General features: G+C 49.5%; 1 protein-coding gene across 5 annotated transcripts in view; it reads left to right on the top strand.

Moving 5' to 3' along the window:
* Positions 1-27,543, top strand: part of LOC140385819 (piezo-type mechanosensitive ion channel component 2-like) — a 1,561,269-nt gene that overhangs the window by 940,275 nt on the left and 593,451 nt on the right. For all 5 annotated transcript variants that reach the window (XM_072468377.1, XM_072468380.1, XM_072468378.1 and 2 more), the window contains exons 6-7: positions 7,344-7,551; positions 7,760-7,973. In XM_072468377.1, the coding sequence (XP_072324478.1) occupies positions 7,344-7,551; positions 7,760-7,973 (422 nt within the window). The remainder of the gene's footprint in view (positions 1-7,343; positions 7,552-7,759; positions 7,974-27,543) is intronic.

The raw sequence follows: 27,543 nt of genomic DNA, 5'->3' as shown, positions 1-27,543 counted from the left end.
CATAAAATCTTTAAGTACCTTGGCTGCTGCCGGCCTCCTTCCAGTCCTGGACTTCGACCTATCCAGCCCTGGTTCCAACACCGTATTAAAATCTCCCCCCATTATCAGCTTTCCCATCTCTAGGTCCAGAATGCGTCCTAGCATCCGCCTCATAAAATTGGCATCATCCCAGTTCGGGGCATATACGTTTACCAAAACCACCGTCTCCCCCTGTAGTTTGCCACTCACCATCACGTATCTGCCCCCGTTATCCGCCACTATAGTCTTTGCCTCGAACATTACCCGCTTCCCCACTAATATAGCCACCCCCCTGTTTTTCGCATCTAGCCCCGAATGGAACACCTGCCCCACCCATCCTTTGCGTAGCCTAACCTGGTCTATCAGTTTCAGGTGCGTTTCCTGTAACATAACCACATCTGCCTTAAGTTTCTTAAGGTGTGCGAGTACCCGTGCCCTCTTTATCGGCCCGTTCAGCCCTCTCACGTTCCACGTGATCAGCCGAGTTGGGGGGCTTCCTACCCCCCCCCCCTTGTCGATTAGCCATCACCTTTTTCCAGCTCCTCACCCGGTTCCCACGCAGCTGTATCTCCCCCAGGCGGTGCCCCCCCGCCCATCCTCTCCCATACCAGCTCCCCCCTCTCCCCAGCAGCAGCAACCCAGTAATTCCCCCCTCCCACCCCCCCCGCTAGATCCCCCGCTAGCGTAATTACTCCCCCCATGTTGCTCCCAGAAGTCAGCAAACTCTGGCTGACCTCGACTTCCCCCCGTGACCTCGGCTCGCACCGTGCGACGCCCCCTCCTTCCTGCTTCTCTATTCCCGCCATGATTATCATAGCGCGGGAACCAAGCCCGTGCTTCTCCCTTGGCCCCGCCCCCAATGGCCAACGCCCCATCTCCTCCACCTCCCCTCCTCCCCCCATCACCACCTGTGGGAGAGAGAAAAGTTACCGCATCGCAGGATTAGTACATAAAACCCCTCTTTGCCCCCCACATTCGCCCCACCACTTTGTTCGAACGTTCTTTTTAATAACCCGCTCATTCCAGTTTTTCTTCCACAATAAAAGTCCACGCTTCATCCGCCGTCTCAAAGTAGTGGTGCCTCTCTCGATATGTGACCCACAGTCTTGCCGGTTGCAGCATTCCAAATTTTATCTTCTTTTTATGAAGCACCGCCTTGACCCGATTAAAGCTCGCCCTCCTTCTCGCCACCTCCGCACTCCAGTCTTGATATACGCGGATCACCGCGTTCTCCCATTTACTACTCCGAGTTTTCTTCGCCCATCTAAGGACCATTTCTCTATCCTTAAAACGGAGGAATCTCACCACTATGGCTCTGGGAATTTCTCCTGCTCTCGGTCCTCGCGCCATCACTCGGTATGCTCCCTCCACCTCCAACGGACCTGCCGGGGCCTCCGCTCCCATTAACGAGTGCAGCATCGTGCTCACATATGCCCCAACGTCCGCTCCCTCCACACCTTCAGGAAGACCAAGAATCCTCAGGTTGTTCCTCCTTGCGTTGTTTTCCAGTGCCTCCAACCTTTCCACACATCGTTTCTGATGTGCCTCCTGCGTCTCCGTCTTCACCACCAGGCCCTGTATATCGTCCTCATTCTCGGCTGCCTTTGCCTTCACGACCCGAAGCTCCCGCTCCTGGGTCTTTTGTTCCTCCTTTAGCCCTTCGATCGCCTGTAGTATCGGGGCCAACAGCTCTTTCTTCATTTCCTTTTTGATCTCTTCCACACAGCATTTCAAGAACTCTTGTTGTTCAGGGCCCCATGTTAAACTGCCACCTTCCAACGCCATCTTGGTTTTTGCTTGCCTTCCTTGCCGCTGTTCTAAAGGATCCACTGCAATCTGGCCACTTCCCTCTCCTTTTTCCATCCGTATCCAGGGGGGATTCCCTTCTGGTTTACCGCACAGTGTTTTTAGCCGTCAAAATTGCCGTTGGGGCTCCTATCAAGAGCCCAAAAGTCCATTTCACAGGGAGCTGCCGAAATGTGCGACTCAGCTGGTCATCGCCGCACCCGGAAGTCGGTGGCCGCATTGTTAATACCGCAAACCAAACGGTCGGGTAACATTTCTGACAAGGTCTCACCATAGTCACAGTACTCCCCAATCCTGCGTAGCCTGGATAGAAAGTCGGCAAGGGATTCTCCAGGGGTCCTCTCAGCGGTATTAAAGCGGTAACGCTGGACTATCGTGGACAGGGTTGGGTTAAAATGTTGCCCCACTATCTTCACAAGTTCATCAAACGTTTTGGTGTCCGGCACAGCTGGGTACGTAAGGCTCCTAATCACCCCAAACGTATACGGGCCGCAGGCAGTGAGCAATATGACCACCTGGCGCTCGTTTTCGGTGATATTGTTTGCCCGGAAATAGTAACGCATCCGTTGTGCGTACTGGTTCCAGCTTTCCAGTGCAGCATCAAAAACATCCAAACGTCCATACAGAGGCATGGTATAATAGAAAACAACTTCCAGCCTGTCTCCAACAAAAACCCAGGGAGGTGGCTTCAGCAGTGTAGACAGCTATTCACTTTAACCCTCGTCGCCAGTTTTGTAAGGGCCACGAAGAATCCAGCACGAGTTTAAAGATACAAAGTAATAACATTTATTTACAATAACATATATATATAACAGCAGCAGCAACTTTCCTTGCTGCACACTCCTTCCTGCTGGTTCCAAACTGGCCAGCTTTATTTATACATGGAGTTTACTAATGGTTTCTCCGCCCTCCTCATTGGGGAAGCTCATACTCCCACAGGATTGTGGGATTGTCATTAGTCCCCAGCCAATGGTAAACAGGCAGGTTATAACAATTACCTTATATGATTGCTCCTCCATTATCTGGGGCTGTACAATTACAGGTATCTTATGAGACTGGGAGAGAGTTCCAAACTTCGAACACCCTTTGAATGAAGAAGTGCTTCCTAATATCTCTCCTGAAAGGTCTAGCCCTAATTTTTAGTCTATGTCACCCTAGTTTTAGAATGTCCAACCAGTGAAAATAATTTACCTTCATCTACCCTGTTGTTCCCTGTTATAATCTTAAATACTTTGATCAGAACACCCTTAACCTTCCAAATGCAAGCAAAAACAGTCCTAATTTGTAACAGCCCCTGTAGTCCAGGTATCATTTTGGTGAGCCTACCTTGTACCCCCTCCAAAATATCCTTCCTAAGGTGTGGTGCCCAGAACAGCTCACAGCACTGCAAGTAGGTTCTAACCAGAGTTTTGTATAGCTGCAGTATAAACTCTATGGGCAGGATTCTCCGTCCCGCTGCACCAGTTTTCTGGTGCGGCGGTCTCCCGCCAGCAGGATTTTCCGTCCCACCAGCTGGTCACTGGGATTTCCCATTGTGGGCAGCCCCACGGCTTCGGGAAATCCCCGGGTGTGGTGCACTGCTGGCATAACGGAGAATCCCGACAGCGGAGAATCCAACCCTGTGTCTTTATACTCCAAGTCTAGATATAAATGCTAGCATTCCTGAGACTTTTTGATTATTTTCTGCACTTCGGATGATTTTAAGGATCTATGCACCTGAACCCCAAGTCTCTTTGGACATCCACTGCACTTAACCTCTTTCCATTTAGAAAGTATTCTGCTCTATCCTTTTTTGGTCCAAAATGGATAACCTCATACTTACTTACATTGAATTCCATCTGCCACAAATTTGCCCATTCTCCTAGTCTGTCAATATCTCCTTGCAATTTTATGCTATCATCTAGGCTGTCTACAATGCCATATAACAATGTATCATCAGCAAATTTGGATATATGACTTTGAATGCCATAGTCCAAGTCATTAATGAATAATTGAGGCTCAACACAGATCTCGATGGTACACCACTAGTCATCTCCTGGCAATTAAAGTGTTTACCCATTATCCCCATTCTTTATCTCCTGCCACTCAACCAATTTCCTAACTATGTAAATAACTTGCCCTGAACTCTGTGGGTTTCCACCATTGTTAACAGTCTCTTATGTGGGACTTTATCAAAGGTCTTCTGGAAGTCCATAGAAATAACATCCATAGACATTCCCCTGTCCACTACCTTAGTCATCTCTTCAAAAAATTCAATAAGATTAGTCAGGCATGACCTTCCCTTCACAAATCCATGCTGGCTCTCCCTGATTGACCAAACTTTTTCGAGGTGTTCAGTTACCCCATCTCTGATTATACAGTCTGGCAATTTCCCCACCACAGATGTTAGGCTAACCGGCCTGTAGTTTCCTGGTTTCCCCCTTTCGCCTTTTTAAAAAATGCAATTTTCCAATCCATCGGGACTGCACCTGAATCTAGGGAACTATGAAAGATTATGGTTAGTTGCAGGCATTGGCTACAACAAAGGCTATGAGCCCTGACATTCTCCTCAACTCTGTTTTAAATTAGGGCAGCACGGTGGCGCAGTGTGTTAGCCCTGCTGCCTCACGGCGCCGAGGTCCCAGGTTCGATCCCGGCTCTGGGTCACTGTCCGTGTTTGCGTGGGTTTCACCCCCACAATCCAAAAATGTGCATGGCCACGCTCAATTGGCCCTTAATTGGAAAAAATGAATTGGGTCCTCTAAATTTTTTTATTTTTTTAAAACTCTGTTTTAAATTTGCTACCTCTTATCCAAAGACAATAATCTCTCATTCTAGAAAGCCCCACAAGAGGAAGAATCTGTTCCATGTCTATTTTATCCATACATTTTATCATCTTGTATACATCAATTTGATCTCCCCTCATTCTTCGAAACACTAGAAACTATAGGACTAACCTGTTCAATAACCCTTCAAATGACAAACCCCTCATCTCTGGAATCAACCTAGTGAACCTCCTCTGAACTGCCTCCAATGCCACTACATCTTTCCTCAAATAAGGGGACCAAAATTGTGCACAGTACTCCAGGTTTCACCAATGCCTTGTATAGTAGCAACAACACTTGCTTACCTTTATACTCTATTCCTTTAGCTATAAGTGCCAACATTCCATTCGCTTTCTTTAGTATCTGCAACACTATTTTGAGGAAGAATAGGTGAATTATTCTGGTCAATGTTTACCCCCTCAATCAACATCACAATGGTTTCCCAGCAATGAATGAATACAAATTATTTGAAATGGTTCTTAGATTTGATCTGTGACAATTTTTCTCATCGAAATGCACAGACGTCATTGCTAATTTTAATAACCTTGAGAAGAAAAATGGAAAGAACCAAAGGCAATGCAAAATTGCAAAAAAAATCGCCAAAAAGCAGAGTAATTTGATGCAGCTATGGATGTGGTGAGATTTGGAAAATATTTGTGGAATACTGTGCAAATGAAATTGAAGGTGCATTGAAAATCTTACACATGCAAAAGAAATAGTAGCTTATAAACTGGACTGTGCTGCCTGGGTAGAAGAATTTTCTGATTATCTCATTAGGCTGTAACATCTGAGCTTTGGGGCAGTGTAACCGGGGTTACTCCAAAAATGCATTGGCGAGCCTACCCCTCTGCAGCACCCCCACCCAGAGGTTCCCAGGTAAGGATTTCACGGCAATGAAGGGAGCACACCGGACCCCGCACCCTGCACCCCAGACACGCTAACAGAACGTCGCCATACCCCAGCCATGGACATGTGCTCGGGGCTAGGGCCCAACCCCTGGGTGTTCGGAGGTTGGCTTCTGCGTTTGCTGTGCTGCCTCCTGCAATGGTCAAGCGGTTTGGGGCAGCATGTAGCACAGTGGTTAGCACAATTGCTTTACAACTTTAGGGTCCCAGGTTCGATTCCCAGCTTGGATCACTGTGCGGCGTCTGCACGCTCTCCCCGTGTATGCGTGGGTTTCCTCCGGGTGCTCCGGTTTCCTCCCACAGTCCAAAGATGTGCAGGTTAGGTGGATTGGCCATGCTAAATTGCCGCTAGTGTCCAAAATTGCCCTTAGTTATGGGTGGGGTTACTGGTTTATGGGGACAGGGTGGAGATGTGGGCTTGGGTCAGGTGCTCTTTCCAAGAGCCAGTGCAGACTCGATAGGCCGAATGGCCTCCTTCTGCACTGTAAATTCTATGATTCTATGATTCAGTGTCCAGGCATCACAGTCTGAGTGGGATGTTCGGCAATAAGCCCCACATGCTACAGGCATGCCTACCCACGGGATCCACTTGGGATGTGTGAAGTGCTCACTTAACTATGATTGCCAATTCCCTATTCGCAAAAGCCTTCAGCTGCACGGTCAGAAGTCTCTGTGATCAGTGGGAGTAATGGGTGGTGGGTGGGACAGACAGGCCTGTCCTCCTCGTCACTGCCCAAACTGACGGTCGCTGCCACTTCATCCCAGGCGGCACTGGCTGCCCTGTAGCTCACCCTCTGGGATCCTCGGGGGAACAGGACATCCCTCCTGGCCTTGACCGCATTTAAGAGCCTCCCCAGGTCTGCGGCTCCAAAACTTGGGGGCTGATCGTCTCGATGCCATAGCTGGATGCTGAGTGGGGTTGGCCGTGCAAGAGCTGTTTAAGTGGGGGGCTGGCGAGCGTGGTTCCAGAAAATCGGCTGGCGAACCAGGAATTGCGGTGTGAAACCAGTGGGACCACCTTAATCGGATCAATTAATGTTACATTGCAGTGCTGGCGTCGCTGGGCCAAGTGCCGGGAGGTTCGTGGCAGTTCCCACTCGCAACGACACTTAGAAATCTTTCCGGGCAATCACGCCCCCTGTTCTTACATGAAAGTGGGAATTCCACTGCAGAAAGGTTACTGTGATGAGCGGGAGCAACTCTGAGGAAATTCCCCACCATAGGAGCATATGGGATTAGTGACAGAAATGCTTGGTGAATAAATGTTCTTTTAGTGACTTTATCAAAAAATCCCTGTTTAGTAGTTTTCTCTCTTGAAATTTAAAAAGATTTTGAGTATGATTTGATTTGTGTCAAGTTTTTAAAATTGTTTTAAGCCACACACAGTCTTGTTAGTTACTAAAATTGTGGAGTAACAACAAAAGTAACTCCCAGAAAAACTAATGGGTGCCTTTATTTTAAAAAAAATCCACTTTTCTTCCCAACTGGTTTGAAGAACCTTGGCTAGAAATAATACATGTATCTCCAGAAACTTCTGATGCCTCACTAAAGAGGCTATTCTCAATGTATTAACCTTGATAGGAGCATCAACAAACTATTTAACAAAGCAGAATGGCAGAAAATTTAAGTCACTGAAGTCAATTGTGGCAAATGCAGTTGCTGAGATCAGCTAAGTCAACAGACATCAGGAATGAAATTCCAGACCATCTTTCTTGGTACGGTTTAGTTCCGTACTACGTAGTATAACTACAATATTGAGTCATAAGAACATTCTTTAATGGTTAAAGACTCGCAGCAAATTTTTTTACAGGATGAAGAAAAGCTTGAACTGGCTGATGCATTCATTTATGAGGAAGATTTTGAGGTAGCTGATGTAGTTGAAGAGATGGAAGAAGAGGCAAATAAACCAAATATTCTTCGCAGAATTGCGACATATGCATCAAAATTAAAAGAATTTATTGGCAATATTATAGCAACCACTGGAAAAGTAGTTGTCACCATTTTACTTGGTTTAACAGGTATGTACTGTATAATTAGAGTACTTTATGCCATTCATAATCAAACAATTTGTTTTCCTCCAAACCAATATTCTGTTTTATGTATGCAGTGGTTGTAAATTATTACATTTCGGCAAATATAGATTTAAAAACTGCTATCACCCATTCTCCACGTCTCCTCACCCCTACACAAATGACTTGAATAACAATGCCTTATTTTTTTCTGCAGGTATAATGCTACCATCCTTGACCTCAGGAGTATACTTCTTTGTATTTTTGGGATTGTGTACTTGGTGGTCCTGTGGTAAACAGTTTGATCCGCTGATATTCAGCTGTTTATGTGTATTAATGGCCATATTCAGTGCAGGACACCTAATTGGACTATATCTTTACCAGTTGCAGTTCTTGCAAGAACTCATTCCACCTGGTGACTTCTATGCAAGGTAAGGCCGCAATAAGACTTTGCTTTAAGTATGTTAAGAGAATGGTTTCTCAAACCATAAATACATAAGATCAACATTACATGTATATAACATTTTAAAGTGTCGAGAATCTTTCTCAGGGACAAAATTAATTTGGGCTAATAAACAACAGTCAATATGGAATTTGTTAAACACAAACCAAGCCTGATAAACTTAATTAAGCTCTTCAACAAAGTATTACAAAATATTGATCAACATGGTACTGTTGAAGTTGTGCATATAGAGTTTCAAGAGGTGTTCTATAAAGTGTCAATTTCTTCACAAAATTCAAAATTTAAGGGTAAGTTTTAACTTAGAAGCAAATTTGGCTAAGGCACAGAAAGAAGAACCTAGAGATGAATGGTTGTATTTCAGACTGAGGGAAAGTTATAAAGGCAGGAATTAGGATGCTGATTGTTTTTAATATACATTAATGACCTGAACCTGGGTGTGGGAGTCAAAGTTTACAGGTGACACAAAATATAGAAATGTGGTAAACAATGAGGAGGTTTATAGCAGACGGCAAGAAGACATGACACACCGGTTCAATGAACCACACCTGGTAAACATTATTTAATGCAGATAAGTTTTAATTGATGCATATTGGGAGGAACAGCATGGAGAGCCAATTTAAACTAAATTATACAATTTAAGGGCAGTGCAGGAACAGGGACACCTGGGGGTTTGCATGTAGAAATAAAATGAAATGAAAATGAATTGAAAATCGCTTATTGTCACAAGTAGACTTCAAATGAAGTTACTGTGAAAAGCCCCTAGTCGCCATATTCAGGCGCCTGTTCGGGGAGGCTGGTATGGGAATTGAACCGTGCTGCTGGCCTGCCTTGGTCTGCTTTAAAAGCGAGCTCTTTAGCCCTGTGCTAAACCAGCCCCTGCAAATATTTGAAGGTAGCAGGACAAATCCACCAATTGTTAAAAAAGTATATGGATTTATGAACAGAAAATGTACAAAGCTTGGATTTCCTAGATGGCGCCAGAGCATGGCGACTTTCTGCGAGCTCTCTCCCCATGTCCCTTTTCTTTTATCTCCTATCAGAGTTCTGACCCAGTAAAACTATTTTCATGTATTTGCTTTGTTTGGCCCCTTGTTCCATACTGTAACCAATCACTGTTTGTTGATGTACCATTTGTCAATGGTCCCTGTTTATTTTCTTTTGTCCACTATGCACGTACTGTGTACGTTCCCTCGCCCGCAGAAGAATACTTTTCACTGTACTTCGGTACGTGTGACAAAAATCAATCAAAATCAAATCAAATAAGTTCTGATAAACTTTTATAAAACATAGGTCAGGCCTCAGCTGGAGTGCTGTGGCAAATTCTAGGCACCACACTTTAGGAAGGATGTCAAGGCCATGAGGAGGGTGAATATTTACCAGAATTTGTAGTGCCTTAGGATATTTGACCATTTTTTTTTAATAAATGTTTATTATTAGATTTTTGAACAAAGTATATTTACAGTTATGTCCACAGAATAAAATATATATATATATAGAAGAGAAGAAATCTAAAGAAAAAAAAACTGGTCGGTTATTGTGCACAAGCTCAACAACAGCAACTCTGTACAGTTAGCAATATTATTTTTAACACATTAAATAGGCCCGGTTTGTGGGGGGGTGGGGGGGGGAACTAGGGACATATACATTTGGGTGTCGGAGAAACAATTACATTGGTTATGTCCAATACAGAGAGGGCAATACGAGAATGGATCCGGTGTTGGTGTTGTTAGTTGCTTCTCCCGGACGGTTTTCTCTGCCATTGTCGTCTCACGTTCACCTCCGCTTCGGCCGTTTGGCCCGTCTTTCGCCCGTATTTTCCTTGCTCTCTGTTCCTGTGTTTGCCAAGTTTGTTATCATTTCCTGTGCTCTCCTTCCGGCTATCTTTCCCTTGCCTCCCCCCCCCCCCCCCTCTCTGGTTCCCCTCTATTGTTCCCTGTCTCCTCCCTCTTCCCTTTTCCGTCCCCTCCCCCACTCCCCTTCTCCTGTGGTTCGCCTTTCTTTTCTCTTAGGTTTAGCTGCCCCCCCCCCACCCCGGGTCTATCCCTCCCTCTCACGCTTTGGCTACTTTCCCCTGATTCCTGGCTACCTGGCTATTCTTCTGCTTGTTCGTTGGCCACAAACAGGTCCCGGAACAGTTGGGTGAATGGCCCCCATGTTCTGTGGAAGCCGTCGTCTGACCCTCCCATGGCGAATTTGATTTTCTCCATTTGGAGAGATTCTGAGAGGTCGGACAGCCAGTCTGCAGCTTTGGGTGGTGCTGCTGACCGCCAGCCGAACAGGATTCTATGGCGGGCAATCAGGGAGGCAAAGGTAAGGGCGTCCGCTCTCCTCCCCAGGAATAGATCTGGCTGATCTGATACCCCGAAGACCGCCACTTTCGGGCATGGCTCCACCCTCATCCCCACTACTTTGAACATTGCCTCAAAGAAGGCTGTCCAGTACCCCTCAAGTCTGGGGCAAGGCCAGAACATGGTGCCAAGGTGCCTCCTTGGCACCTTTCACATTGATCCTCCACCTCCGGGAAGAACCTAACCATTCGGGTTCTTGTTAAGTCGGCTCTATGTAACACTTTTAGTTGCGTCAGGTTGAGCCTTGCGTAAGTGGAGGTGGAGTTGACCTTATTCAGTGCTTCACTCCAGAGTCCCCACCTTATTTCAATCCCCAGGTCCTCCTCCTAGTTCTTTCTTGTTGCGTCCAGTACAGTGTCGGCCCCTTCTACCAGTCGCTCATATATGTCGCTACAGTTCCCTTTTTCTAGGATACTTGCGTCCTGTAACTCTTCCAGTAATGTCTGCCGTGGCGGTTGTGGGTACGTCCTTGTCTCCTTTCGTAGGAGCTTTTTGAGTTGCAGGTACCTTAGCTCGTTTTCCCTGGCTAGCTGGAATTTTTCTGTCAGTTCGTCCAGAGTTGCGATCCTGCTGCCCGTATATAGATCCCTAACTGTCAGTGTCCTTCCGTCCTGTCCCCACTTTTTGAAGGTGGCGTCAGTCAGCACTGGTGTGAACCTATGGTTGTTGCAAATGGGAGCGTTGTCTGACATTTTGGTCAGGCCAAATTGCTGCCAGGACTGGAGGGTGGCTATCACCACCGGGCTGCTGGAGTGTTTTTTGGGTGGGGATGGTAGTGCCGCTGTGGCGAGGGCCCAGAGGGAGGTCCCCTTGCAGGAGGCCTCCTCCGCGCGCACCCACTTGGCTTCTGGCTCCTTGATCCATCCCCTTATTCGCTTGGCTGTCGCTGCCCAGTGGTAGAATTGTAGGTTTGGGAGGGCAAGCACACCCCCCCCCCCCCCCCCCACCTCCCCATATGAATGCCATGATTAGTTTGTCTAGTGCTTTGAAAAAGGCCTTGGGGATGTAGATCGGGATAGATCTCAGTAGGAAGAGGTACCTGGGCAGTACATTCGTTTTGGTCATCTGGACTCTCCCCGCGAGGGAGAGAGGGAGTGTATTCCATCTTTGCACGTCCTTTTTTACTTCCTCTGTCAGACTGGTGAGGTTCCATTTATGGATTCCTTTCTAGTCATGGGCTATTTGGATTCCCAGGTAGAGGAATTTGTGTCAGGCTTGTTTAAACTGCAATCTTATTTGTGCTGCCCCCCCTACTTGTGGGTGTACTGGGAAGATCTCGCTTTTGCTCATATCGAGAAGGCGCCAAACTTTTTCAGGAGCACGATGATTCCTACATGCTGCTTTGTGGGTCCGAAATGTAGAGGAGCAGGTCATCTGCATCAAGTGAGACTCTGTTCTCTCTGCCACATCTTTGGATCCCCCTCCAGCTTATTGCTGCTCTGAGAGCGATTGCTAATGGCTCGATTGCTAGAGCGAACAGCAGCGGTGACAGTGGGCATCCTTGTCTGGTGCCCCTGTGCAGCTGGAAGTATCGGGAGTTGGTGTTGTTGGTCCGTACGCTCGCCATGGGAGCGTTGTATGGGAGCTTTACCTAGGAGGTGAACCCTGTTCCAAGCCCGAACCGCTCCAGTACCTCTATGAGGTATTTCCATTCGACCCTGTCGAAGGCCTTTTCTGCGTCTAGGGAGACGATCACCTCTGGTTATCTCTCGCCAGATGGGGTCATTATCACGTTCAGTAGGCGCCTGATGTTCGAGGTTAGTTGTCTACCTTTGACAAAGCCCATCTGGTCCTCTGCGACCACCTCTGGTACGCAGTCTTCTAGCCTTTTGGCTAGGAATTTGGCCAATATTTTGGCATCTGCGTTCAGCAGTGAGATGGGTCTGTATGACCCACATTCCGTTGGTTCTTTATCTTTCTTAGGTATCAGCGCGATTGAGACCTGTGCTAGCGTAGGTGGAAGTGTACCCCTAGCAAGCGAGTCTGTGAACATCTCCCGGCGCCTTCCCCACCTGCATGGAGCTAATGCTGTCCATGATCTCTCCCACTGCTAGTGGTGCTTCCAGGCCCCGTTTTCTGCCCTCCCCCACGACTGGTATGTCCAGTCCATCAAGGAACCGTTTCATCCCAGACTCCCCCGTTGGGGGCTCTGAGGTGTACAGCCCTTGGTAGAAGACCTTGAAGGTTTTGTTGATCTTTTCTGGTTCTGTTTCTCATGTCCCTCAGCTATCCCTGATTTGTGCAATTTCTCTGGTGGCTGCCTGCTTTCTCAGCTGGTGTGCCAACAGGCTGCTGGCTTTGTCTCCATGTTCGTATAAGGTCCCCCGTGCCTGGCGGAGTTGGTGCACTGCTTTCCTGGTGGAGAGCAGATCGAAGTTCCTTTGTAGCTCTTTCCTCTCCGCCAGGAGCTCTATGGTTGGGGTCCTGGAGTATTTACGGTCTACCTCCAGTATGGAGTCGACCAGCTGCTGCCTAGCCGCCGTTTCCTCCCTATCTCCTCGCTCTTTGAAAGATATAATTTCCCCTCGTACTACAGCCTTTAGCGCTTCCCGGAACATGGAGGGTGAGACCTCCCCGTTTTGGTTGTTCTCGGTGTACTCTGCTATGGCCTGCGATATCGTTTTGTTGAAGGCCTTGTCAACATTGGGGCATTGGGCCGTGCCTGTCTCCAGTCTCACGTCATGTAGTGTGGAGCGTGGTCGGATAACACAATTGCGGACTGTTCCACTTTGTCTAGCTCGGGAGCACCGTTTATCCCACCACAAAGAAGTCAATTCTGGTGTATACATTGTGTACTGGGGAGAAGAAGAACTCCTTCTCCCCTGGGTGGGTGGACCTCCAGGGTCCACCTCTCCCATCTGTTCCATAAAGTGACCAAGTTCCTTTGCCATGTTTGAGGTTTTCCCCGTTTTGGAGCTTGATCTGTCAGTCGTTGGATCCTGTACACAGTTGAATTCCACCCCCCCCCCCATGATTAGTCAGTGCGCCGCTATGTCGGGGATTTCTGCCATGATCTTTTTGATGAAGTTTGTGTCGTCCCAGTTGGGCGCGTACACGTTAACTAGTACGTCCTCTTGCTGATCAGTATTGCCACCCCCCCGGCTCTCGTCCCGTAGCAGGAATGGTAAGTCTGCCCCATCCAACCCTTTCTTACCCGCAGTCGGTCCTGTTCTCTCAGGTGTGTCTCTTGGAGGAAGATTATGTCGGCTTTCATAGGTTTCTTAGGTGGACTCTGGATCTTTTCGCTGGCCGTTGAGCCCCCTTACGTTCCAGGTGACTATCCTGGTGGGGGGCTTCTGTCCCCCTGTTCCTGTGGGATTAACCATACTTACCTATTGTACACGCCCCTGCACTCCGGGGTTTCCCTTTGTTAGGGGGCACCCGACACCGCTCTTGTCAGTCGTGGCCTTTTCCAGCTCCTTAATGGTTGCCTCTTGGGCTTCCAGTTTCTTCACTGCTCTGCCCAGGGCGAGTTGCACCTCTGCCAGGGCCTTTGCCACTGCTGCTTTTACCGTGGCCTCCATGTCTGCTCTAGCCTCTGCCTTGTTTTCCTGCTGATGTTCCCTCAGTGCCTCGGTAAAGGATGCCTTCCAGTTCCAGTTCCCCCCTGGCACAGGGGGAAAATGCTCCTGTCTGCCCAGTTCTTTTTGTTGCGGCGAACCTTCCATTCCGCCGCTTAGTGCGCCGGTTAACTCGTCTGAGCAGGCTCGCTCAAGGCCCCTTCTGCTTCTGGTGCCATTTCTCCCTCTGCTTTGGCTATCTTCTGGCATTTCTTTTCACCTCCCGTCTCCCCTTTAACACTTTTTTTAAAAAAAATTTAATTTTAAAATTTAAAAAAAAAATGTTGGTGAATTCTTTTTTTTTAAAAGAGGAAGTTCTTTTTTTCCCTTCACTCACCCACAAGCCGGGTCAGGAGTGTCGAGAGAGAGAGAGGCTTCTGGTCGGGCCAGGAGTCCTCCTTTGTTCCGCCGCCCACCTCGTGGTCGCCGCCGGGGGCGGTCGGTCTTTGCCGCTGGCTCCGCTCGGTCCCCGCTTTGGTCCTTCTTGCTCCGCGTTCTCCTGCCGTGCGGCGGGGCCGGGGTGGGGGGGGGGGGGGGGGGGGGCGGGGGCAGTCCGGCCGGTTTGCACGCTTGGGTGCAATTTTTTGTGGGGGGGAACGGGACGCGACTGTGTTCCCCCCTCCGGAGCTCCATTGCCCGACAATACATCAGGATATATGATCATTTTAGAGGTGCTACATTAATATATAGGGGGTCGGTTAGCTCAGTTGGCTGGATGGCTGTTTCTTGATGTGGAGAGACACCACAATGCCCGTTCAACAATAATATACTCTCAGAGTCTGTTTGACGCTGTTTCCCCCAAAAAATCATTGCACCGAGTGGAGCCAGCGGCAAAGACCGACCCCTCCCCCCCGCCCCCGGCGGTGACCACGAGGCAGGCGACGGAACACAGGAGGACTCCTGACGCTATGTGGGGTTCCAATTTTTTTATGAAGCAGTTTATTGGATTAGATTTAGCAGTTCAGAGTTACATACAAACATAGACCAGAAGATATAGGAGCAGAATTAGGCCATTGGGTCAATTAAGCCTGCTCCATCATTTGATCATGGTTGATATGTTCCTCATTCCCATTCTCCTGCCTTCTCCCCATAACCCTTTCAGAAGGCTTTCAGCAAGGTCTCACATAGCAGATTAATATGTGAAGTTAAAGCACATGGGATTACAGGTAGTGTCTTGAGATGGGTAAAAAGCTGGTTAGCAGACAGGAAGCAAAAAGTTAGAATAAATGGGTCTTTTTCTGATTGGCAGGCAGTGACTAGTGGGGTACCGCAATGATCTGTGCTAGGTCCCCGACTTTTCACATTATATATTAATGATTTGGATGAGGGAACTAACTGTATGATCTCCAAATTTGCAGATGATACAAAGTTGGAGGGTGCAGAGATGCTTCAGTGGGATTTGACAGGCTGAGTGAATGGGTACATGCATGGCAGATGCAGTATAATGTGGATACAGGTGAGGTTATCTGCTTCGGAAGCAAAAATAGGAAAGCTGTTTATTATTTGAATGGATGTAAATTGAGAGAGAGAGAGATGGATACTCAGCTTGGTGTCCTCGTGCATCAGTCGCTGAAAGTAAGCGCACAGGTATAGCAGCCAGTAAAGAAGACAAATGGTATGTTGGCTTCGTAGCAAAAGGTTTTACGTATAGGATTAGAGAGGTTTTACTGCAATTGTATTGGGCATTGATGAGGCCACACCTAGAGTATTGTGTGCAGTTTTCTGAGGAAGGATGTTCTTGCTATGGAGGGAGTGCAGCAAAGGTTTACCAGGCTGATTCCTGGGATGGTGGGACTGTCATATGAGGAGAGATTGAGTCGGTTAGGATTACATTCATTGCATTTTAGAAGAGTGAGAGGGGATCTCATAGAGAGTTATAAAATTCTAACAGGGTTAAACAGGGTAGATTCAGAAAGAATGTTCCCAATCCTGAGGGAGTCCAGAAATAGGGGTCATAGTTTGAGGATAAGGGGTAAACATTTTTGGACAGAGATAAGGAGAAATTTCTTCACCCAGAGAATGGTGAACCTGTGGAATTCGCTACCACAGAAAGTAATTGAGGCCCAAACGTTGTGTAATTTCAAGAAGGAAATTTCAATAAGCCTGCTTAGGGCACAAGGGTGTATTGCATTCTTCTGTTTGAAGCTTAAGTAGTGTGAGTCACCCTGGTTTAGCTGAGTTCTATATAAGGGACAGGCATCAAGCGCACACTCAGTAAGCTGCGCACATGAAGGAGACACATCCTGAGTGAGGCACTGCCAGAGTGGGAATTGGAACTTGGTAATTTGGTGCAGTGAGTTAATTCGGTGCAGAGTGGGAGAAGGTGCTTTTTCCCTACCATTTTGTTTTCTTTCTTCTGGCTTTTTTTTAACCTTTATTTTTATTACCTTTTCAAATTGTGTGGGGTGGGGGGGGGAAACTGAAGTGGCATCACAGTAAAGCTGTGACCTGATCGGCTGGTTGGGAATCTGTTAAATTTGAAAAAAATATTATATTGTAAAACAAATCTAGATAGTGGAGTAACTAAATCTGAGGGCAGAGATTGGTATTTAGCATTTAATTTTACAAATCTAGCGTCAGGGCCATATAGTTAATTGTAACTCAATCTAACAATAATTCAAGTGTTTCTTTTAAATGAATTAACTAGTGCTTAAATGTCACTTAGCAGGGTGCAGTGCTCCAACTGTGAGATGTAGCAGATCTGTGACGTTTCCAGTGTTCCGGTCAACTACATCTACAGCAAGTTTAACCAATGGCAGGTCCTCACAGACTGTATGGTTCGGTTGGAGCAGCAATTGGATGCACTTAAGAGCATGCAGATGGCGGAAAGCGTCATAGACAGGAGTTATAGAGATGTGGTCACATCCAAGGTGCAGGCAGAGAGATGGGTGAAGAGGCAGGCAGTCAGTGCAGGAATGCCCTGTAGTTGTCCCCATCTCGAACAGGTATACCACTTTGGATGCTGTTGGGGGCAATAGCCTATCAGGGGAAAACAGCAGCAGCCAAAGCAGTGGCACCACGGCTGGCTCTGATGTTCAGCGGGGAGGGTCAAAGCGCAGAAGATCAATAGTCATCTGGGACTATATAGTCAGGGGCACAGGTGGACGCTTCTGTGGACGTGAAAGAGATTCCAGGATGGTATGTTCCCTTTTGGTGCCAGGGTCCAGGATGTCTCAGAACGGTAGCGGGCATCCTGAAGGGGGAGGGCAAACAGGCAGAGGTTGTTGTACATATTGGTACGAACGACATAGGCAGGAAGGGAGATGAGGTCCTGCAGCAGGAGTTCAGGGAGCTAGGCAGAAAGTTAAAAGACAGGACCTCTAGGGTTGTAATCTCAGGATTACTCCCTGTGCCACATGCCAGTGAGACTAGAAATAGGAAGATCGAGCAGCAAAACACGTTGCTAAACAGCTGGTGTAGGAGGGAGGGTTTCAGTTATCTGGACCGCTGGGAGCTCTTCCGGGGCAGGTGTGACCTGTATAAGGACCTGTATAAGAAGGACGGGTTGCATCTAAACTGGAGAGGCATAAATATTTTGGCCACGCGGTTTGCCAATGTCACATGGCAGGGTTTAAACGAGTATAGCAGGGGGTTGGGTACCGGAGCAACAGGTCAGAAGATGAAAAAATTGAGGGAGAACTAGGGAATAGGGCCAGTATGGCTCTGAGGAAGAGCAGACAGGGAGATGTTGCTGAAAACAGCGGGACTTGTGGCCTGAAGTGCATATGTTTTAATGCAAGACGTATAACAGGTAAGGCAGATGAACTTCGATCTTGGATTAGTACTTGGAGCTATGATGTTGTTGCCATCACAGAGACCTGGTTGAGGGAAGGACAGGATTGGCAGCTAAACGTTCCAGGCTTTAGATGTTTCAGGTGGGATAGAGGGGGATGTAAAGGGGGTGGAGGAGTTGCGCTTCTGGTTAGGGAAAATATCACAGCTGTATTGCTGGAGGGCACCTCAGAGGGCAGCGAGGCTATATGGGTAGAGATCAGGAATAAGAAGGGTGCAGTCACAATGTTGGGGGTTGACTACAGACCACTCAACAGTCAACAGGAGATGGAGGAGCATATTGGTAGACAAATTTTGGAAAGGAGTAAAAGCAACAGGGTTGTTGTGATGGGAGACTTTAACTTCCCCAACATTGACTGGGACTCACTTAGTGCTAGGGGCTTGTATGGGGCACTGTTTGTAAGGAGCATCCAGGGGGGCTTCTTTAAACAATATGTAGATAGTCCAACTAGGGAAGGGGCTGCACTGGACCTAGTATTGGGGAATGAGCCCGGCCAGGTAGTAGAAGTTTCAGTAGGGGAAAATTTCGGGAACAGTGACCACTATTCAGTAAGTTTTAAAGTGCTGGTGGACAAGATAAGAGTGGTCCTAGGGTGAATGTTCTAAATTGGGGTAATGCATGATCAATAACTTCAGAAACGAGATTGGAGACAATTGAAAGCTTTAATACACTAGATGTTTCCCCCAGCAGCGCAGGTACGGAAGAAAGCTGCTGGGGCGGCACGGGCTCTTATACCCCGCCTTGCAGGGCAGAGCTAACATACAGCTTATCCAATGGGAACAAGTACATTCTCCACCAATGGTATTCCGGCATTACTAGGTACCATAATCCTCCTGACACAGACTACCACATGGGGGAAGGCTAATTATAACAATATTAGGCGGGAACTGAAGAACCTACATTGGGGGCTGATGTTTGAGGGTAAATCAACATCTGACATGTGGGAGGCTTTCAACTGTCAGTTGAAAGGAATTGAGGACCAGCATGTTCCTGTGAGGAAGAAGGATAAATACGGCAAATTTCGGGAACCTTGGATAACGAGAGATATTGTAGGCCTCGACAAAAAGAAAAAGGAGGCATTTGTCAGGACTAGAAGGCTGGGAACAGAGGAAGCCTGTGTGGACTATCAGGAAAGTAGGAAGAAACTTAAGCAAGGAGTCAGGAGGGCTAAAAGGGGTCATTAAAAGCCATCGGCAAAGAGGGTTAAGGAAAATCCCAAGTCTTTTTACACGTACATAAAAAGCGAGAGGGTAGCCCGGGAAAGGGTTGGCCCACTGAAGGACAGGGGAGGGAATCTATGTGGAGCCAGAGGAAATGGGCGAGGTACTAAATGAATATTTTGCATCAGTATTCACCAAAGAGAAGGAATTGGTGGGTGTGGAGTCTGGAGAAGGGTGTGTAGATAGCCTGGGTCACATTGAGATCCAAAAAGACGAGGTGTTGGGCGTCTTGAAAGATATTAAGGGAGATAAGTCCCCAGGGCCTGATGGGATCTACCTCAGAATACTGAAGGAGGCAAGAGAGGAAATTGCTGAGGCCTTGACAGAAATCTTTGGATCCTCACTGTCTTCAGGTGATGTCCCGGAGAACTGGAGATTAGCCAATGTTGTTCCTTTGTTTAAGAAGGGTAGCAAGGATAATCCAGGGAACTACATGCCGGTGAGCCTTACGTCAGTGATAGGGAAATTACTGGAGAGAATTCTTCGAGACAGGATCTATTCCCATTTGGAAGCAAATGGACGTATTAGCAAGAGGCAGCACGGTTTTGTGAAGGGGAGGTCGTGTCTCACTAACTTGATGGGAGTTTTTCGAGGAGGTCACAAAGATGATTGATCCAGGTAGGGCAGTGGATGTTGTCTGTATTGTCTTCAGTAAGGCCTTTGATAAGGTCCCTCATGGCAGACTGGTACAAAAGGTGAAGTCACACGGGATCAGAGGCGAGCTGGCAAGATGGATACAGAACTGGCTAGGCCACAGAAGGCAGAGAGTAGCAATGGAAGGGTGCTTTTCTGATTGGAGAGCTGTGACTAGTGGTGTTCCGCAGGCATCAGTGCTGGGACCTTTGCTGTTTGTAGTATATATAAATCATTTGGAGGAAAATGTAACTGGTCTGATTCGTAAGTTTACGGACGACACAAATGTTGGTGGAATTGTGGATAGCGATGAGGACTGTCGGAGATACAGCAGGATTTAGATTGTTTGGAGACTTGGGCGGAGAGATGGCAGATGGAGTTTAATCCGGACAAATGTGAGGTAATGCATTTTGGCAGGTAGGGAATATACAGTGAATGGTAAAACCCTCCAGAGTATTCCAGAGTATTGACAGTCAGAGAGATCTAGGTGTACAGGTTCACAGGTCACTGAAAGTGGCAACACAGGTGGAGAAGGTAGTCAAGAAGGCATACGGCATGCTTGCCTTCATTGGCCGGGGCATAGAGTATAAAAATTGGCAAGTCATGTTGCAGCTGTATAGAACCTTAGTTAGGCCACACTTGGAGTATAGTGTTCAATTCTGGTTGCCACACTACCAGAAGGATGGGCGGCTTTAGAGAGGGTGCAGAAGAGATTTACCAGGATGTTGGCTGGTATGGAGGGCATTTGCTATGAGGAGCGGTTGAATAAACTCGGTTTGTTCTCACTGGAACAACGGAGGTTGAGGGGCGACCTGATACAGGTCTACAAAATTATGAGGGGCATAGATAGGTTGGATAGTCAGAGGCTTTTCCCCAGGGTAGAGGGGTCAATTACTAGGGGGCAGAGGTTTAAGGTGCGAGGGGTAAAGTTTACAGGAGATGTACGAGGCAAGTTTTTTACACAGAGGGTAGTGGGTGCCTGGAACTCACTGCCGGAGGAGTGGTGGAAGCAGGGACGATAGTGGTGTTTAAGGGGCATCTAGACAAATACATGAATAGGATGGGAATACAGGGATACGGACCCAGGAAGTGTGGAAGATTTTAGTTTAGACGGGCAGCATGGTCGGCACGGGCTTGGAGGGCCGAAGGGCCTATTCCTGTGCTGTACTTTTCTTTGTTCTTTGTTCTTTGTTCTTGGGGCTGATGGAATCAAGGAATACGAGGGGAGGGGGGGATCAGGGTATTGAGCTTGATGATCAGCCATGATCATAATGAATGGCGGAGCAGGCTCGAATGGCCAAATAACCTCCTGCTTCTATTTTCTATGTTTAACCCCTTATGCCCTTCTTAATCAAGAAATCACAAACACCAAATTTGTGCATGAGGTGCTATTACCTACAGGGCTACAGACCAAGAGCTACATATGAACAACGAAATAGGAACCGAATTAGGCCATTTGGCCCCTGAAGCCCACTTTGACCTGAACATCACGATGTTCCCTCATCTCATCCCTTTGTTTTTAAACAGTATTTTTATTGAAATTTTAATATTTATATCAAAATGTTTATAAAACACAACAGTACCGACACACATATCAGAAAATACAAGCAACAACAGTAACAGGAACCCAATAACAGAAATACCACCCAGAAAAATCCCGCCTCACGAACCTCCCCCCCACCCCCCCACAGCCCGCCGTCCCTGCGACTAACAGCTAACAGTGACCAGGGGCGGGATTCTCCCCTACCCGGCGGGGCGGGGGGTCCTGGCGGGATGGAGTGGCGGGAACCACTCCGGCGGTGGGCCGCCCCAACGGTGCGGATTTCTCCGCACCTTTAGGGGCCTTGAGGGGCTATCCCAGCGCCGGAGTGGTTTCCGCTGCACCAGCTGGTGTCGAAGGCCTTTGGTGCCACGCCAGTCAGGGCCGAAAGGACTCTGCCGGCCGGCGCAAGTCCACGCATGACGTCATCCCCGCGCATGCGCAGGGAAGGGTGTCTCTTCCGCGTCGGCCATGGTGAATGCTGTGGCCGAGGCGGAGGGAAAATAGTGCCCCCACGGCACAGGCCCGCCCGCCGATCGGTGGGCACCGATCGCGGGCCAGGCCTCCGTGCGGGCACCCATCGGGACCAGATCGTCCCACACCCCCCTCAGGACCCCGGAGCCCGCCCACACCGCCAGGTCCCGCCGGTAAGAGAGGTGGTATGATCCTTGCCGGCGGGACAGGCATTCCAGCAGCGGGACTTCGGCCCATCGTGGGCCGGAGAATCGCCGGGGGGGGGGGGGCGCTGACCATTCCCGCCCCCGCCAAATATCCAGTGCCAGAGAATTCAGCTACCGGCGGGGACGGGATTCACGCCAGCCCCCGGCGATTCTCCGACCCGGCGGGGGGTTGGAGAATCCTGCCCATCACCTCTATGAAATGCAAAATAAACGGCTGCCATCTACGATAGAACCCATCGATCAACCCCCTCACCGTGAACTTGACCTTCTCGAGGTACATGAATTCCATCAGATTACTCAGCCACGCTTCGGCACTGTGTGGGGTCGCCTGTCTCCAGCTCAGCAATATCCTTCTCCGGGCCAACAGCAATGCGAATGCCAAAGCATTTGCCCCCGTCCTCAGCTCGGGTTGGTCCGACACCCCAAATACAGCGAGTATTAAGTCAATATTGAGGATTGCCAATATGGTACGGGAAAAAAAACACTAGTATGGGGAAGTACGACTGTATGGCAGCACAGTGGTTAGCACTGTTGCTTCACAGCGCCAGGGTCCCAGGTTCTATTCCCAGCTTGGGTCACTGTCTATGCGGAGTCTTCACGTTCTCCCCGTGTCTGTGTGGGTTTCCTCTGGTTGCTCCGGTTTCCTCCCACAAGTCCCGAAAGATGTGCTGTTAGGTAATTTGGACATTCTGAATTCTCCCTGTGTACGAACAGGTGCTGGAATGTGGCGACCAGGGGCTTTTCACAGTAACTTCATTGCAGTGTTAATGTACTTTATTGTGACAATAAAGATTATTAAAAACAAATTAAAACATTATTAGCTTGGGACAGGACTAGAACATGTGCTTATAATGAGCAGGCCCTCTCGAGCACTGCTCACACTTATACTCGACCCCCTCAAAAAATCAGCTGACCTTGTCCTGGTGAGGTGTGCTCTAAACACCACCTTTAGCTATATCAAGCTCAACCTCATGCAGGACGACTTAACATTCACCCTACGAAGGGACTCACTCCACACCTCAACCTCCAAAATGGGTTCTAGCTCATCCTCTCACCTGACCACCTTGTCCACTGAAATCTGCTCTTCAGCCACGATCCGCCTTTAAATCCAACACGTGCTGCTTCCTCACACCCTGAACGCGAGAGTATCCTTTCCAGCAAGGTAGACATCAGTGCCTTCGGGAAAGTCGGAAATGCCAGCTGAACAAAGTCTCGCACCTGAAAATATCTGAACCTATCCAGTCCCCCAAACTCTGCTTTCTTCTTCAACTCCTCGTAACTCACAAACCGCCACTCCAGAAGCTAATCCCTCACTCTCTCCAGCCCCTTGCCTTTCCACCCCCTAAATGTAACATCGAAGTGCACCGGATCAAGTAAGTGGTTCTTACAGATTTTGGCCCACCTTGGCACTGCCCTTATCTTAAAGTGCTAACAGAGGTGCCGCCATATTTTAACGTGGAGACTACCACGGAATTCACAGAATATTTTGCTGGCGAAAACGGCAGAGATGCCGTCACCAGGGTTTCCAATCCCATCCCCCTACCTGACCCTGATTCCATCTGTACCCAACTAACCTTCTAATCCCCAAACCACCCCAACACCCTCTCCGCATTGTCCACCCTGTAATAATACAACAAATTTGGCAGCCCCCCCCCCCCCCCTCCCCGCCCACCTGCCATTCCCACTGTAGGATCCTTCTCTGAATCTGAGGTGTTCTCCCCACCCAAATGAAGCCCATTATGAGCCACTCCATCACCCGAAAAAACAACTTCAGCAGACAAACTCGGAGCCATTGAAATAAGAACACAAATCACAGCAAAATGTTCATCTTAATAGATTGAACTCGGCCTGCCAACAACAGTGGAAAGCTGTCCCACCCCTGATGTCAAGGGCAGTCACTCTCACCTTACCTCTGACATTCAAAACTTTTGTCCATGTTTGAACCAAGACTGTAATGAGGTCAGGAGCTGAGTGACCCTGGCGGAGACCAAACTGAGCGTCCGTGAGCAGGTTATTGCCGAGTAAGTGCTGTTTGATAGCACTGTTGATGACTCCTTCCATCACTTTGCTGATGATGAAGAATAGACTGATAGGGAGATAATTGGCTCGGTTGGATTTGTTCTGTTTCTTGTGTACAGGACGCACCTGGGCAATTTTCCACATTGCTGTGTAGCTGCCAGTGTAGCAATAATAATAATAATAATCGCTTATTGTCACAAGTAAGCTTCAATGAAGTTACTGTGAAAAGCCCTTAGTCACTGTGGTAGTATGCATTAGGGGTCATGTGGGACTGTGAAGCCATGATGTCATTGGCTGACAGATCCCGGGTCCTGGTTGGACGTTGACCTCTAGCTCCGCCCTGAAGGCGGAGTATAAGTACCTGGAGCCCTCCCCCGCAGGTAGTCTACTACTGAACTGCGGGGGAAACAGTCACGCTTAATAAAGCCTCATCTACTTCACTCTATTCGTCTCTCGGAGTCTTTGTGCGCTACAATTTATTAAGCGTGCCTAAAAAGGACTATGGAGCTCAGGATCATCCCGGAATGCCTGAGGATCAGCCCCCACGCAGTGAACGCGGCAGCAGCTTTCAAGCATTGGCAGACTTGTTTCGAGGCCTACCTCAGAACGGCCACCGGCCGGGTCACAGAAGACCAAAAACTACAGGTCCTGCACTCGAGGTTAAGCACAGAGATTTTCTCTTTCATCGAAGACGCAGAGGATTTCCAGACGGCGTTCGCAGCACTGAAAAGTCTCTATGTCCGCCCAGTAAACCAGATCTACGCTCGCTATCAACTCGCAACGAGACGGCAAAGTCCCGGAGAATCGATAGATGAATTCTACGCCGCGCTACTAAGTTTGGGATGAGCCTGCAGCTGCCCGTCGGTGAACGCAAATGAACACATGGACATGTTAATGCGCGATGCTTTTGTGGCAGGTATGAACTCCTCCCAAATCCGCCAAAGACTTCGAGAAAAAGAGTCGCTAGGACTCTCAGAGGCACGGGCCCTAGCAGCCTCCCTAGACGTGGCCGCGCGTAATACCCGCGCCTACGGCCCCGACTGCGCGGCAGCCCATTGGGCTCCGTACGTACCCGTCGCGACAAACCCACCCCCCCGGTCACCCCACAGGCTTGCGCGGTCCAAACACCAAGTCGCACCGGGGGCGCCCGCTGCTATTTCTGCGATACACCCCCGGCAGCGCTGCCCGGCCCGCGCAGCGATCTGCAAGAGCTGCGGGAAAAAGGGCCATTTCGCGGTTGTGTGCCGGTCCCGCGAGGTCGCCGCTGTCCCGGGAGAACCTGCACGCCGCTTACGCTCCCCAACCCCCCCTGCGCCCCATGTACGACCCGCAGGCGCAGCCACTCTGGGTCCCGACCACCGCGGTCCCGGGAGAACAGGGAGCCCTGCACGCCGCTTACGCTCCCCAACCCCCCCCCCCCGCGCCCCATGTATGACCCGACGGCGCTACCACTTTGGGTCCCGACCACCGCTCTCCCCGGAGAAGAGGGAGTTCTGCGCGGCTCTAACGCCCGCCAAGCCCCCCCCCCGCGCCCCACGTATGACCCGCCGGCGCGACCAATTTGGGTCCCGACCACCGCTGTCTCCAGAGATGAGGGAGCCCCGCGCGTTCCTAACGCTCCCCAACCCCCCCAGCGCCCCATGTGTGACCTGCAGACGCCGCCATTTTGGGTCCCGGCCACCACGAGGGGAGGAAGGGCGCCACCATCTTGGACCACCCCAGACCTGTACGACGCATGGGGGCGGCCATTTTGTCCACCCCCGCCGCCATCTTGTGACCCCCCAGCCATGTGCGATGCATGGGGGCAGCCATTTTGTTCATCCCGACGCCATCTTGGACGGCAACAACGGACCCCAGTGTCGACGGCTCCACGGGGTTCAAAGAAGACGCTCCACGACTACAACCACGTCTCGCTTCAATAACGCTGGACCAAGCTCGGCCCCGGACACTCCAGACGACGACGACAACTGTGCTGATAAACGGGCACGAGACACCATGCCTAGTCGACTCCGGGAGCACGGAGAGCTTTATCCACCCCAACACGGTAAGACGCTGTTCCTTGACCACCCATCCCAGCGCACAAAAGATTTCCCTAGCTGCAGGATCCCACTCCGTACAGATCAAAGGTTTCTGCATAGTTACCCTAACGGTGCAGGGGAGGGAGTTCAAAAACTACAGGCTCCACGTCCTTCCCCAACTCTGCGCCCCCACATTACTGGGATTAGACTTCCAGTGCAATCTACAGAGTCTTACCTTCACATTCGGCGGCCCAATACCCCCACTCACTATCTGCGGCCTCGCAACCCTCAAGGTGCAACCCCCGTCCTTGTTTGCGAACCTCACCCCGGATTGCAAACCCGTCGCCACTAGGAGCAGACGGTACAGCGCCCAGGACCGGATCTTCATTCGGTCCGAAGTCCAGCGGCTACTAAAGGAAGGCATAATCCAGGCCAGCAATAGTCCCTGGAGAGCACAGGTGGTAGTAGTGAAGACAGGGGAGAAGCAAAGGATGGTCATAGACTATAGCCAGACCATCAACAGGTACACACAACTAGACGCGTACCCTCTCCCCCGCATATCCGACCTGGTCAATCGGATTGCCCAATATAAAGTCTTCTCCACCGTGGACCTCAAGTCCGCCTACCATCAGCTCCCCATCCGCCCAAGTGACCGCAAGTACACAGCCTTCGAGGCAGACGGGCGATTATACCATTTCCTAAGGGTCCCATTTGGCGTCACAAATGGGGTCTCGGTCTTCCAACGAGAGATGGACCGAATGGCTGATCAACACGGGTTGCGGGCCACGTTCCCGTATCTCGACAATGTAACCATCTGCGGCCACGACCAGCAGGACCACGACGCCAACCTCCAAAAATTCCTCCAGACCGCTAAAGCCTTGAACCTCACGTACAACGAGGCCAAGTGCGTTTTTAGCACCAACCGGCTAGCCATCCTGGGCTACGTAGTGCACAATGGGATAATAGGCCCCGATCCCGAACGTATGCGCGCCCTCATGGAATTTCCCCTCCCGCACTGCTCAAAAGCCCTGAAACGCTGCCTGGGGTTCTTTTCATACTACGCCCAGTGGGTCCCCCAGTACGCAGACAAGGCCCGCCCTCTAATACAGACCACGACCTTCCCTCTGTCGACAGAGGCTTGCCAGGCCTTCAGCCGCATCAGAGCGGATATCGCAAAGGCCACGATGCGCGCCATCGACGAGTCCCTCCCCTTCCAGGTCGAGAGCGACGCCTCCGACGTAGCTCTAGCAGCCACCCTTAACCAAGCGGGCAGACCCGTGGCCTTTTTCTCCCGAACCCTCCACGCTTCAGAAATCCGCCACTCCTCAGTGGAAAAGGAAGCCCAAGCCATAGTGGAAGCTGTGCGACATTGGAGGCATTACCTGGCCGGCAGGAGATTCACTCTCCTCACCGACCAACGGTCGGTAGCCTTCATGTTCGATAATGCACAGCGGGGCAAAATCAAAAACGACAAGATCTTAAGGTGGAGGATCGAGCTCTCCACCTTCAACTACGAGATCTTGTATCGTCCCGGAAAGCTGAACGAGCCGTCCGATGCCCTATCCCGCGGCACATGTGCCAACGCACAAATTAACCGCCTCCAAACCCTCCACGAGGACCTCTGCCATCCGGGGGTCACTCGGTTTTTCCACTTTATCAAGTCCCGCAACCTCCCATACTCCTTAGAGGAGGTCCGTACAGTCACAAGGAACTGCCACATCTGCGCA

This window comes from Scyliorhinus torazame, chromosome 11, assembly GCF_047496885.1.
Source record: "Scyliorhinus torazame isolate Kashiwa2021f chromosome 11, sScyTor2.1, whole genome shotgun sequence".
NCBI classification, from domain to species: domain Eukaryota; kingdom Metazoa; phylum Chordata; class Chondrichthyes; order Carcharhiniformes; family Scyliorhinidae; genus Scyliorhinus; species Scyliorhinus torazame.
This window is presented reverse-complemented; position numbering and strand designations above follow the sequence as displayed.